The sequence below is a fragment of the Chamaea fasciata genome, unplaced genomic scaffold, assembly GCF_029207755.1.
Source record: "Chamaea fasciata isolate MVZ Bird 193981 ecotype frontalis unplaced genomic scaffold, bChaFas1.0.hap1 SCAF_11, whole genome shotgun sequence".
NCBI lineage: Eukaryota > Metazoa > Chordata > Aves > Passeriformes > Sylviidae > Chamaea > Chamaea fasciata.
In genome coordinates, this window is record NW_027094096.1 from 17,969,592 (window position 1) to 17,982,299 (window position 12,708).

The 12,708-nt window shown below is 54.3% G+C and overlaps 1 protein-coding gene across 3 annotated transcripts in view; it reads left to right on the top strand.

Annotated features, from left to right (window-relative positions):
• The window catches only part of DVL3 (dishevelled segment polarity protein 3), a 34,257-nt gene extending 22,012 nt beyond the window's left edge, over positions 1-12,245 (top strand). The window contains exons 3-16 of one of the 3 annotated variants that reach the window (XM_066193468.1): positions 3,427-3,548; positions 3,940-4,046; positions 4,624-4,759; positions 5,018-5,111; positions 5,488-5,557; positions 5,846-5,985; positions 6,182-6,258; positions 6,770-6,837; positions 7,196-7,246; positions 7,368-7,517; positions 8,278-8,409; positions 8,642-8,809; positions 9,425-9,637; positions 9,949-12,245. In XM_066193468.1, coding sequence (XP_066049565.1) covers positions 3,427-3,548; positions 3,940-4,046; positions 4,624-4,759; positions 5,018-5,111; positions 5,488-5,557; positions 5,846-5,985; positions 6,182-6,258; positions 6,770-6,837; positions 7,196-7,246; positions 7,368-7,517; positions 8,278-8,409; positions 8,642-8,809; positions 9,425-9,637; positions 9,949-10,373 — 1,953 coding nt within the window. In that variant the 3' untranslated portion in view covers positions 10,374-12,245. Of the gene's footprint in view, positions 1-3,426; positions 3,549-3,939; positions 4,047-4,623; positions 4,760-5,017; positions 5,112-5,487; positions 5,558-5,845; positions 5,986-6,181; positions 6,259-6,769; positions 6,883-7,195; positions 7,247-7,367; positions 7,518-8,277; positions 8,410-8,641; positions 8,810-9,424; positions 9,638-9,948 lie in introns of all 3 variants that reach the window. The other 2 variants (XM_066193469.1, XM_066193470.1) reach the window with 2 other exon arrangements.
• The last annotated feature ends 463 nt before the right edge of the window (positions 12,246-12,708 follow it).

A 12,708-nucleotide genomic window follows, 5' to 3' on the forward strand; every position in this document is an offset into this window, starting at 1 on the left:
CCTTGTTTTGGTATCTCTCAGCCTGTTTGTGCCCTCTCCAAAAAACACCGTTTTGATGTGGAGTGCCAAGTAAGGCACAGGGACTGCTCTGCACTGTTGGTGTGCTGGCTGCTCATGAAACTGATGAGCTGGATCTCTGCACTCCAGTCCCTCGGCTGGAGAGGGGGCTCTGTGATGCTGGGTCCCCTGTTCCAGGGAAGATGTGGGATACCTCTATGAAGAACTTATGGTAACTGATGCCTAGCAGAGATCATGGTCATGGCCTGTCCACAGCATAACCCCTGTGCCCCTATGGCAGGGTCAGCTTTCCAAGGAAAGTCCCACTCCAGTGACTGGCGCAAAGGGCTTAAGTGACTTTAGTGCTGGTGAAGCGGACTGGATTTGCCTGCCCTGAAGACTAAAGGTACTGCCTGGGCAGCTGCAGGACAAGCTTTTCCCTCAGTACCATGCCATGCACATGCTCTGCTCCCTGCTCACATGCTTCCCTCTGTCCCCACAGGGACCCTCCGTTAGTGGGGGGAGAGTCTCCAGAGTACATCATCCAGTTTTCCCTCTGCTGAGCTGGAGTTTGTGCTGATGAGGGTGTGTGGATCTACACCAGGAGCAGAGCCAAGACTCAAGTGCCTTTTTCCAGAGGCCTCTAAGCAGACCCTGAACAGTAAAAATCCTCAGCAAATCAGGCTAGGTCAGACCTAATTCTGCTTCTGTCCCTGCACCAAACAGTGACATGGACAGGCAGGTACCCCACTGTCGACACAGCTGCTGCTGGGATTCCAGCCAGGGGAGCAGGGTACAGGCTGGAGCAGGAAGGGAAGGCTGTGCTGGGCTCCTGCACAAAGAGGCGGGGGTGGACGCCTGCCGTCCTCCCTCTAGCGGTTATCCAGGGCCTTCGGAAAACAGCCCGTGTCCGGCTCTTGGCCACCACACATTCCTCTGCATCCATCCCGCTGCTGCTGCATCTGCCCCAAGATGTCTTCCCAGCCCACCCTTTCCAGCTGCTTTTTGCTTTTGCCTGCCCTAAGGGGAGTCCCAGAGTCTCTAAATCCATTCCCATTCTCCTTTTTTATCTGGTGTGCTTTTCCTTGTGATCCACATATCCATGCAGCTGCTGGCTTTCCTTGTAGGAGCTCTCTGGTTGTTCAGTGTGAGTGGCACAGATCTGGTGTGGGTCTGTCTGGTGTGACCACCATGCTGCTACTCTGCTGGGCTGGATCCTTACAGGGAACTTGTGCCCAGAGTGAGCATCACTACCAGCCCTTGTGCATGAAGGGTAACGGCAGTCCCAGAGGCCTTTCTGCACCTGATGATCCCTTTTTCTACCTCTGCTGAGAGTCTCCTAGTCCATGTGTGGTTTGGGGGCTGAGAGGGGAGCACTTGCTTTGCTGCTTCTGACAGACAGGCTGGGATGATGCTATTTTAGGAACTCAGTACTAATTTTAGCAACAGGGAAAGATGGGGGCTTGAATCCAAGTATTTCCTGACAGTGTAAGAGGCAGGAAAAGTGCAGGATGGTTATCAAAACCTTCCTGGGAGGAAATCCTAGCCTTGGGAGTGTTAGAGGAAGATAGCATCAATCCTGCCTGCTTGGGAACACCCCCTCAACTCTCCTCATTGCTGTTTGACAGTTGCCTGTGGCTGGTTCCCTCTGTCCAGATCTACTTGCTTGATGTTGCCTTGAGATTTTCAAGCATAATGTGTTATAGGACTTTTCCCTAGGCAATGCTGGCCACTTTCAGCATCTTTTCTACCCTGTGCTCCCAGGCAGTGGCTACCAGAGTAGGGACGTGGCCCTTAGGGAGGGGGATTTTTCCTGGGAAGACAAGTCACCAGGAAGGTGCCAGGAGCAGAGCCGGGCATGTGCCTGGGGATTGCTGGTGGGAGAGAAGCTGACCTGAGTGTGAGACAAGAGCTGTTTAGACAGTTGTGAGAGCAGGAGCCGTTGGGCTTGTCCTGGGGCTTGTGGGACGGGCTCTGCAGCTTTTGACACCTGAGGCTGCTTTCTGCCCTGTCTGCTGCTTTGGCTACAGCTTTTTCAAGGCTGCCCTGTCTTCCCTGCCCCAGCTACATCCCGGTCTCTGTTGCCAGTCTCTGGCAGTAGACCTCTCATCTGCTACACTAATGATGATCTGTGGGGTCCATTCCCCCCTTATGAGGGTTTCCCCAGTTCCTGAAGGTGATCAGGGCACAGCTCTTTCATCAGTAATGCTGTGAAGCACTCAAGACCTATATAAATGGGTTGTGCTTCTAGCATCTGAGTTGGCATCTGCTCTTGGATTCATGCAGATGTGGTTCCCTCTCCAGCAAGCAGTAGTGCTGCCTCTGAATTTACGCTGGATATTATGGTTTGGACAGCAGCTATCAGCTTTTTTTTCCAGTTTATGTTTCATGTTTCTTCTGTCCTGAGCAACAGTGGGTATCCCTCACCTCTGTTAGATCCTTTCTGGGCCCTGTCACCTCTGCTCTGCAGGTCCTGAATGCCTCTATCAAGGAAGAGGCTTTTTGTTGCTTTCTTGCTTGGCCCTATTGGGATCAGCCCAGTTCATTACTGCTTGAAAGTAAGGGAGAGTGAAGATCTAGACAAGGAGCAATTTTGGGGAACAGCTCATGTGGGCTGTCCTCTGTTTCATTCCACTGGTGAGCCTGTGGCCCCTGGGAGAGTCTCTAGCTCATTCCCTGAGCTCTGAAATTGGTGGTTTATGATAGAGCCAGAATCACAGTGTGTTGATATGTATGGGCTGCCCCACAGCATGGCTGGTATAAAGAGTCCCTAGGGTTTAATCCTTTCTTGAATTTCTGCACTGGGGAATCCGTTGAGCGTCCCAGAGATGGGCTGAAGGTTGTGCTCAAGCCAATAAGCTGAACACAGCCTGCAAGTTTGCGAAGAACATATGGAAGCCAGAAAAACAGCCTGTTTCAAGAGTCTTTTTCAAAGATAAAAAAACTTGGCCCTTGAGCTCTGTTACCCCCAGCTTCTGATGGTTGGGAGAGTGAAAGTCCTACTGGATCCTACAGCTTGAAGGCGGAAGTGTAGAGGCTGCTAGAGCTGAGGAAAAGAATGACTTGTAACTGCCTTTTCCAGTGTGAGAACTGGGGGAATCCAGTCCCTGCTTCAGGATGTGTGCTAAAGGTTACCTGAGTGTGTGGTGTGGTGTGCAGGTGATGTCAGAGTGTCCAAGCATGGCTGTCACCCACCTGAGCTTCACTGCTGGGTCAGGAGTTCCTGAGCCACAAATAGCCAGTGTCTGGAAGACCTCAGGGGGAAATGTTGCTATATGCTTGGCCTGTTCCATACCTGCTCCCAGGCATCTGCTGTTGTCAACTGCCAGAAATGAGATCCTGGGCCAGCCAGGCAGGCTTTTGGCCAGCTCCTTTGGCCACTCTTATAAATGTTTTCTCAGTTTCCTTTTCTGTCTCTCATCCCTCCAGCTGGTGTCTGCAGAGGGTTCCCATTCAGATGCTGGCTCGGTCTGTGCTGATAACCAGACAGAGCTGCCACCCTCCATGGAGCGCACAGGAGGAATTGGAGACTCCAGGCCCCCCTCTTTCCAGTAAGTCACATGGACATCTGTTCTGGTTTCCAATGGACACATGGTGCATTTGCTGTAATCCAAACCAGTATCCCAGACCAGGCTGGGACACTCTTACCCAAATTGTCAGGGATGACAGCCAGCAAGAAGGGAGGAGAGTGGGGCTGGGAGCGGATCTAAAGTGGAGGTGTGTTATTCAACAAACAAGGGCTGCTGAAAATAATGCAGGGAAAGAGCCAGCCCAGAATCCCCAGTCCTTTGCTCTGCACTCATCGATGTGCTATAGTTGTTCTTGTCCCTCAAGAAGGAGACAGTTGATAGCTGGAACCTTGTGTTTGTCAGGACAGAGGCAGAGAGAGCCTTGTGAAGTTGTTGCCTGTTGGACATATTTGTTGCTTTTATCTCATCACAGCCCTAACACTGGGGGGAGTCGGGAAAATTTGGACAATGAGACAGAGACAGACTCAGTGGTGTCATCGCAGAGGGAACGACCTCGTCGGACAGACGGGCCTGAGCATGGTGAGTGTTGGTAACATGGTCAGACCTCTGCAGGGACATGGCTGAGGCGTGGTGGCAGCATCAGCTCTAGGCTTGGGGCAGCTTTCTCTGCTCTGCAGAACTTTCCCAGCTCAAAAGGGCTATTCTATGGCTTTTAGAATGGCCATAGCCTCAATTGGAGGCAGGAGCTAACACCTGTGTTACATCAGAGCTTGGTGTTGAACCCTTTGGGGTCAAAGGAGGTATCTCCTGTAGAAGCCCCAAGAGCAGGAGACAGTTGTGCCTCTGTCTTCTTAGCTGAGAACCAGAGTGAGCTTTAGTCTTGCCACTTGTGCTGCTTCTTGCTCTACCAAGGAAACAGCTGCAAGTCTTCCACAAGTTTAGCAGCATTGTTCCTACTGGCCCATCAGCCTCTTCCCCATCCTGTAGTGATAGAAGAGGTATCCCATAGGAGATGGATCTGATCCCAGGGTGGCCTGGGAATTAATAGGCACTAGATGGGATCAACTGGTGGCCAGATTTGTTCTGAGGAGGTTGCCATGAGCCCTGCATAGGGGAGGGGTTTATCTCAAACCCACTGAGCCTTGTCTTTTCACAGCACCCAGGGTGAATGGGACAGTGAAGGGAGAGCGGCGCCGAGACCTGGGTGGATATGAGAGCTCCTCCACACTCATGAGCAGCGAACTGGAGACCACCAGCTTCTTTGATTCAGATGAAGATGACTCCACCAGCAGGTAGGAGAGCTTGGGTCTTGGAGGAACACTGATTTCCCCCTGACTCCCAGAAGAGAGAGAGGCAGGGGCACAGTAGTCCTGGGCTCAGACCTGCTTCTGTCTCACCCAGCAGACCCCTCTGGCAGTGTTTGTCCCCCATGTGCATGTTCTCTCCTCTGCCCCTGAAGTCCTCTATTCCCTGTGCCATTTCCATGGCTCTCTTGCTGCCAGAGCCACCACTATGGCAGCAGAAGGGCTGACCCTTGCTTTTGCCTGCAGGTTTAGCAGTTCAACAGAGCAAAGCAGTGCTTCCCGTCTAATGAGAAGGCACAAGCGACGCCGACGGAAACAGAAGGCTCCACGCATTGAGCGGGTACCCAGGGAGGGGCTTGGTATCCTGGGGAGGGCAGTGCAGGTCAGGGTGGGCTCTCAGGGATTCAGCTGTTTTTGCTGTGGGCATGGCTTCAGATGAATGTCCAAGTGTTGAGACTTCAAGAAGTGCTGTGAACATTTTCCAAGCCAATGTAGCCTCAAGAACTGGGACGGCAGGCTTTGTCTCAGCTGTAGAGAGGTCATTAGGACCATGGCTGTTCTCTGGCTCTGCAAAGCTCCCAGCATAAGACTGGAGTTGTGGGTGGTGGCTGTGGTGCCACAAGGAGGGGCAGGAAGGAAAAGACAAGTGGAGGAAGCTAGGGCTGGGAATGTTACTGAGGCACAGGAGGACACCTCACGTTTCGCTTACGTTGCAGTCCTCATCCTTCAGCAGCATCACAGACTCCACCATGTCCCTGAACATCATCACGGTCACGCTGAATATGGGTGAGTGAGAGGTGTGCATGAAGCCTGCAGTCCTTCCAGAGCAAGACTGGGGTGTGGAGAGGGAACCGGGGAGGGGGCAAAGAGGACGCATGCGGGAGGAGTGAGGACATGAATACTGTAGGAGACTGGCGTCTCTTGTAGAAATTGTCTCTCAAGAGTTTACGTGTCCCAGGACGTCTCTCTGGGACAGGGGTGCAAATCACCATCATTAGGATGTGGTTTTACTGAGGTTAGGTCTGCTTGTGCCTGATGCTTTAGGGTGACTTCTTTCTCTTTCCATCTCTGCAGAGAAATACAACTTTCTGGGCATTTCTATTGTGGGACAGAGCAATGAGCGTGGGGATGGAGGCATTTACATTGGCTCTATCATGAAGGGAGGCGCTGTGGCAGCTGATGGCAGGATTGAGCCAGGAGACATGCTCCTACAGGTACTTCACACCCACATGTCTCCATCTTTGGGCTGGGAAAGCAGTAAGAAAAGACCCAGCAGCCTCCCTGAGAACTTTGGCAGGCTAAACCCAGGAAGCTGTGCTTGGAAGAGGGAAGCTGAGTCATGGCTGAGCTGAGTGGGGAGCTCAGCCTTTGGTCACATCTGTGGGACTCACCTCTTGGTGTTGTTTGCAGGTAAATGACATCAACTTTGAGAACATGAGCAACGATGATGCTGTGCGGGTGCTGAGGGAGATTGTGCACAAGCCGGGGTGAGTGCTTGGGTTGTTCCTTCCATACAGGGACATCTGCACAGTTTGTGCTTGGGCTGTGTGAGTTGTATCTTCCAGCCACCTCTGCAAGTGCCTCTGCAGAAGCTCAGAACTCTGGGTTTTGGTGTTGCTTTGATTCCTGGGTTTTCATGTCCAATGCAAGAATTGCAGCCAACGGAATTCTGGGGAACTGGAGTCTGTGCCCCTTTATTTGTGGGGATGCCATGCTGCAGCTCATTGAAGGGCAATTGGACTAGATGACCTTTAAAGATCCTTTCCAAAACAAACTGTGCTGTGATTCTCTGATTCTATTTGGGTCATCAGCAACCCTCAGCAGGGTCACATCATTTTGTTCATGTCACTAGGGAAACCCATAGCTGGAGGGGAACAAGGTCACTTTACTGGCAGCTTCTCCCTGTCTCCCAGGAGAGAGCTGGCACACAGCATCCGCCCATCATGCAGGGGTTTGTGTTACTGTGCTCTGGTTCTAACTCTCACGTTTTTGTTGCAGGCCCATCACCCTGACAGTGGCCAAATGCTGGGACCCCAGTCCGCGGGGCTGCTTCTCATTACCCAGGAGTAAGTGGATAGCTGACCCACCCTTAGCGCTGGTGCCTAGCTCATGTGAGAGCCCTGCCTTAAGCACTTGGTTGTTGTCTTGTTCCTCCCCTGTGTGTGTGATTCCATGGGGCACTGAATTGGGGTTTGATGGGGTTTCAGCTCTCCTTTTAGGAAGCTGCTATGTCCTATTCCCAGACCAAAATGCCCATAAAGCCCAGCCCTCCTTCCCACATCACGCTGGGGACGCGTTTCACTGGGGCAGGGAGGTCACTTGCTCGGGGCGCCAGAGGAAAGAGAAACCCCCCCCATAAGTCATAGGGGGATCTCTCCCTCTGCACCTCTCCTGCTGACCCTCCCTCTCTTCTTTCTCTCCCAGTTGCTCCCCAGCGGATCTGGGCTGGGCCAGACTCTCCATGCTCCGATCCGGGTGAGTCCCGGCAAATACTGGGGATGAAATGGGCTGTGCTGAGTCCCTGTCCCTCCCCAGAGGTTGTTTTGACGAGGTGGTAATTTCTTACAACTGCTGACTGACTCTTTCTTCAATGCAGGTGAGCCCATCAGGCCCATCGACCCAGCAGCCTGGGTGTCTCACACAGCAGCGATGACTGGCACCTACCCAGCGTACGGTATGAGTCCATCCATGAGCACAATCACTTCCACCAGCTCCTCCATCACCAGCTCCATCCCAGAGACCGAACGTAAGTCCTTGTGCCTCCGTGCTGCACCCGCTGCACGGCCTCCTCACCTTCACTGTGCTGTGAAGGGAGCAATACATCTGCCTGGGGACAGCTGGGGTGGGCCTCATCTGCCCTGCCAAGGGTCTGGGAGGGAGGCAGCTCTCGCTGGGCCGGCACTTTGATCAGTGGGGATTCTGCCTGAGAGAATTAATACCACATTTTTCAGCCTTCTATGTGAGGAGAGTAGAGGAGCCTGTGTGCAATCAGGGGCTGTGACAGGTGTAGAGGAAAGGCAGTGCAGGCACTCAGGGGTTAGCTGCTGAGAATGTAGAGCCAGAGGGATTCAGCATGTCCCTGGAGCAACTGAGAGCTCCTCCCAGACAGCAGACAGAGCAGGATAGAGGAGGCAGCTGAGAGCAAAGAGCCTTGTAGTGGGGCAGGGTCCTGCTGAGCACAGGGCTCTTGGTTGCTTTCTGAAGGTTTAGGATGATTTGGTATACAGAGCCCTAAAGTAAGGGTCTGGAGAGCTTGGGTGAGGCAACAAGCCAGGAGTTTGGTATAAATTTGTGACTCTTGCCTTGACTTTGCCCAAGAGGAAACAGCTGACCTGGGAAGGATAACATGGGAAGACTGGAAGGGGGATTACACAGCATGTACCCCAAGGCTGTCTGCGATGTATTGTTCCCTGGCCCATTCCTCCCGTGTGTGATGTTTCCATGTGGCCCTCTTGTCTCTTCTGTCCTCTCTCACCTTTGCCTACCTTCCTTCATCCACACCACAGGCCTCGATGACTTTCACCTGTCCATTCACAGTGACATGGCCACCATTGTCAAAGCCATGGCCTCACCAGAGTCAGGCCTCGAGGTGCGTGACCGCATGTGGCTGAAGATCACCATCCCCAATGCCTTCATTGGTAAGAGACCGTGCTGCCTGCAGTAGAGGCAGGGACTAGGGAATGGGTGGACCGTTTTCAAGCATATGTCCAAGGGAGCATCTTTGTCTCCATAAACAAACTGTTGACTACGCAGGAGTCACAAATTGAACCTTGTGACACACTTTGTCTTTGCTCCAGTGTGGCTCACTGCCTCAAGAGCCGCTGCCGTCCTCTCCTCTCTTGCCAAATTTAACTCTATATTTGGTGGCAGGTTCGGATGTGGTAGACTGGCTCTATCATCATGTGGAGGGCTTTACAGACCGCCGTGAGTCCCGCAAATATGCCAGCAATCTGCTGAAGGCTGGCTACATCCGACACACCGTGAACAAGATCACCTTCTCGGAGCAGTGCTATTACATCTTCGGGGACCTCTGTGGAAGTATGGCTTTTGACGTGGGTGGGAGGGAGAGTTTGGAGAGTTAGTGGTCTTGCAGAGCCCTGCTGACACAATGGGGACACACCTACAGACATTGCCATCAAGCTGGGCCCCTTGTTCTACAAACCCTGTTAAGGGAGTGATGAAGAATATCCCAGCTCTCTCATCCTGCTGCTGAGGCAGTGAAGTTGGAAGCAGCATTGACAGTGTTACCTACTATGTGATCTTTTCTCCTGGGCAGTCATAGCAGAGTCTTAGTCTTAACTGACTGTCTCCAGGCTCTAAATTTCAGTGCTGGCAAGGGGCTGGTGCTCAGGCAGCTGGGTTCTGCTCAGATAAGATGGGGGAAGGAATTGGCAGGGTGAGCTGTAGCTCTGATGTGGTCCTTTCCCACCAAGCTGGTCTCTGTATTAGAGTGGCAGCTTGGACTCCCGCAGCCTGGCAGTTGTTCAGCCAGGAAGCACAAATGGTGGCACTGACTAACAAAGAGAGTGCCAACTTCTTGTGTCTTCTTGCAGATCCTGTCCTTGTCCATCAGCAAAAATGGACAGAAAGCTGCTTCACCACACATGGTTGTTTTTCTGCTTGGATTAACCCCTGTTCTCTGCTTTCTTGCAGACATGGCTAATCTGTCTCTTCATGATCATGATGGCTCCAGCGGTGCCTCTGATCAGGACACTTTGGCTCCGCTCCCCCACCCAGGAGCTGCACCCTGGCCTATGGCCTTCCCATATCAGTATCCACCGCCTCATCCATACAACCCCCATCCAGGCTTCCCTGACCCAGGCTACAGCTACGGAGGGGGCAGTGCAGGCAGTCAGCACAGTGAAGGTGAGTGAAAAGGACTAAAATATGCCTGCTGGTGGGCAGATGTCCTGTTCAGTACAGCAGGAAAAGATGTTCTGTTCAGGGCAGCAGCAGGGAAAGACTGCTTAGGCAAGGCCCTCTGTGAGGGAAGCCAGGGCAGAAGCCATCTCAGAGGGGTCGTGGGATTCACTGCTGAAGGGAGACTGAGAGCACAGACTGTGCTGGGGCCTGGCTGTGCTGGAGCGTGCTGCAGTCCTCTCTTGGCTAGAGGAGCTCCATCCATTCTTCCTGACTTGTCCAAGCTGGCGCCTAACCTTGCCTCATGTGCTTCACAGGGAGCCGGAGCAGCGGTTCCAATCGCAGTGGCAGCGAGAGGAGGAAGGAGAGAGAGAAGACCGGGGAGTCAAAGTCAGGTGGCAGCGGGAGCGAATCGGACCACACCACGAGGAGCAGCATGCGGCGTGAGCGTGCGGCCAGCGAGCGCTCAGTGCCGGCCAGCCAGCACAGCCAGCGCAGCCAGCACTCCCTGGCTCACAGCATCCGCAGCCACCACAGCCAGCAGTCGTATGGGCCTCCCGGCCTCCCCCCTCTCTTCAGCCCCCCCATGTTGCTGATGCCTCCACCGCCGTCAGCCATGGGGCCCCCTGGGGCGCCACCGGGCCGTGACCTGGCCTCTGTGCCCCCCGAACTGACAGCCAGTAGACAGTCCTTCCGAATGGCCATGGGCAACCCCAGTGAGTTCTTTGTGGATGTAATGTGAAGCGCCCGTCCCCTGTCTGTCTGCTGTCCCTCCTTCCCCCTTCTATCCCTGTCGTTTGTTTCCTAGGACCAGCCCTGGCTTCAGCCCTTGTTTTTTGGGGTTTTTTTTTTGTTTGTTTATTTTTTTTCGTCTTGATAACGAAAAGAAAAAAAGGGAAAAAATAATAAATGGAACTAAACCTTGATTCTAATCCCTCCTCGAGCAGGGTGGACAGGCCTGGCAGGCCTGCTGGGTGCTGTCAGCCCATCCTGCCACCAGACTTGTGTATTGCCGATGGTAATTCCCTCCTGCCATCCTCTCTAACCCCATTAATCCGCATCCGTCCCAGCACCCTGTGCTGCTTGCCCGTGTGTCACTGCTGCCTCAATCCTTCCACCCTAAACAACTCTTCTTTCTTTTCACCCTTTTGTGTTTCTTCTATCAAGCAGCAAAGAATTACGGGGTGTTTGACTTTCTCTGAGCCTGCCGCCCATGGGGGGGAGAGCTGGAGCGTGGCGTGGCCCGACAGCAGGACACGGAGCTCCAGGGGCGCTGGGCACGCATGGCGCTGAAGATGGCTTCTTTCCTCCCCCTTGCGGAAGATTCCCTGCCCTTCCCACAGCCCTGAGAGGGGAGCAGGGACCAGCCTTATATATGTATTTTAAATTCCATTGTAGTTGCCTTTTGGCTAATGCATGAATGTTCCAGGGCTTCAGTGCCTCCAGGGAGTGGAGAGGTGCTGCCACTTCCCTCTTGCCTCCCTTCTCTTGCCCACATATTGGGCCAGGTCCAAGCCTGACACTGCCCCATGGCAGGACCCTCCTTCACCTTGGCCAGGGCTCAGGGCTAGGGCTGTACCTCTGCATCCAGCCCAGAGAGATGGTGATTGCCTGTGCACAGTCTCTTGCGTGACTCAGTGCCCTACACCTGCCCTGGGGTTCTTTGGGGGGATTTAAGGGCAGAGCTCTGCTCCTTCCATCCTGCTCTTTGCCCTCCTGCCTGTGATGTGCTGCTGCCTGTCCTGTTTGTAGGGGCTGTCCCATGCCTGGGGCTGGCAGTGGCAGCTGTGGCCTTCTCCCTCCTGCTGTCGTGCTGCTGCTCAGCTATGTGATACGTTCAGGGGCCTGGACGGAGTTAGAAGGCGAGGGTGGGGCACAACTGGTTCACTTTCATGCTTTGGAGAAACGTGGAGGTCCCCTGTATTTGCCCTCTGAAGCGCCTGAGTCTGTCTTCTCCTCTGCCCAGTGCTGCTGGCCTGACTGCTGGGAGGGACAAACCCCTGGGACAGCCCCACTCTCCCTGGGCCGTGAGAGGTGCATGGTGGCAACACGAGCTCTCCAGGGCTGAGACTGCAGCCTGAACTGTGGCCTCTGGGCCCAGTCTCCACAGGTGCTGGGACAGTTGAGTCTGTTTGCTCCAGTGCTCCCTGCCTTTCTTCCTTCCACTTCTGGGTACTCAGAGACGTGCCTGGGGCTGGGGCAGCCCTTTCCCCATGCCCAGGGCCAAGCACGGTACAGTATGGACATGCTCGACCCTGCTGCTGTTGGTGCTGGCGCCCCGGCGCCCTCTCCTCCTGCCACGCTGTGGCTTTCTCCATGAGCGTTGCCTCCTTTCGTCTTTCTTGTGTTCGCGGTTTTTATACGATGGAGTTGAATTGTATTTTGCTCTCTGGGAGTCTGCATTGCCTCTGCAGCCCCCCCTGCCAGCTCTCACGCACCATCAGTTCATCTCCCTGACTCCCTAAAGCCTCTCCTTCCCTCAGCCCGCTGGAGTCAGACTGTCCCCAGTAGCCTCCCTGGCCACTGCTCACCCCTTGCCCTGCCCTACCCACTGGGTTTTATAAAAACAACACCAATCTCCTTGTTTTTTATTTATAAACATAGTTTTATTGGACTCCTGCCTTGTGTCGTTCGTTTATTCTTTTTCCCCCCGCCTCCTCCATCCTCCTGCCTTTCGTTCTAAAGCGAGATCGGAGCAGGATGAGGGCACCCTGTGCCAGTGTGCCAGCTGTCTTTTCCCGGGATGCCGAGGGCGGGTGCGGGATGAGTCTCTCCGGAGCAGGGCTTGGGCGGGGGCTCTCGGGGTTCCCTGGATTCCCGTTTCCAGCGGCAGCACTGCGGGGAGAACCAGGGTCCAGTCCGACGGCGGGCGCTGGCCCTTGGCGCAGCAGTGCGGGGCCGGGTAGTGAGGATGCCTGGGCGCGAGGCCAGCGGGAGCTAGCAGCCCTCTGAGAGGGCGCGGTAGCCTCAGGCCTTTGCAGGGCGAACGCGGCCTCCTGCCCGGGCAGACCCCCGGCCCAGCCGCTTGCTGAGAGCGGCTGCCATGCTGTCCCCGCCCCGCCACAGACTACAAGTCC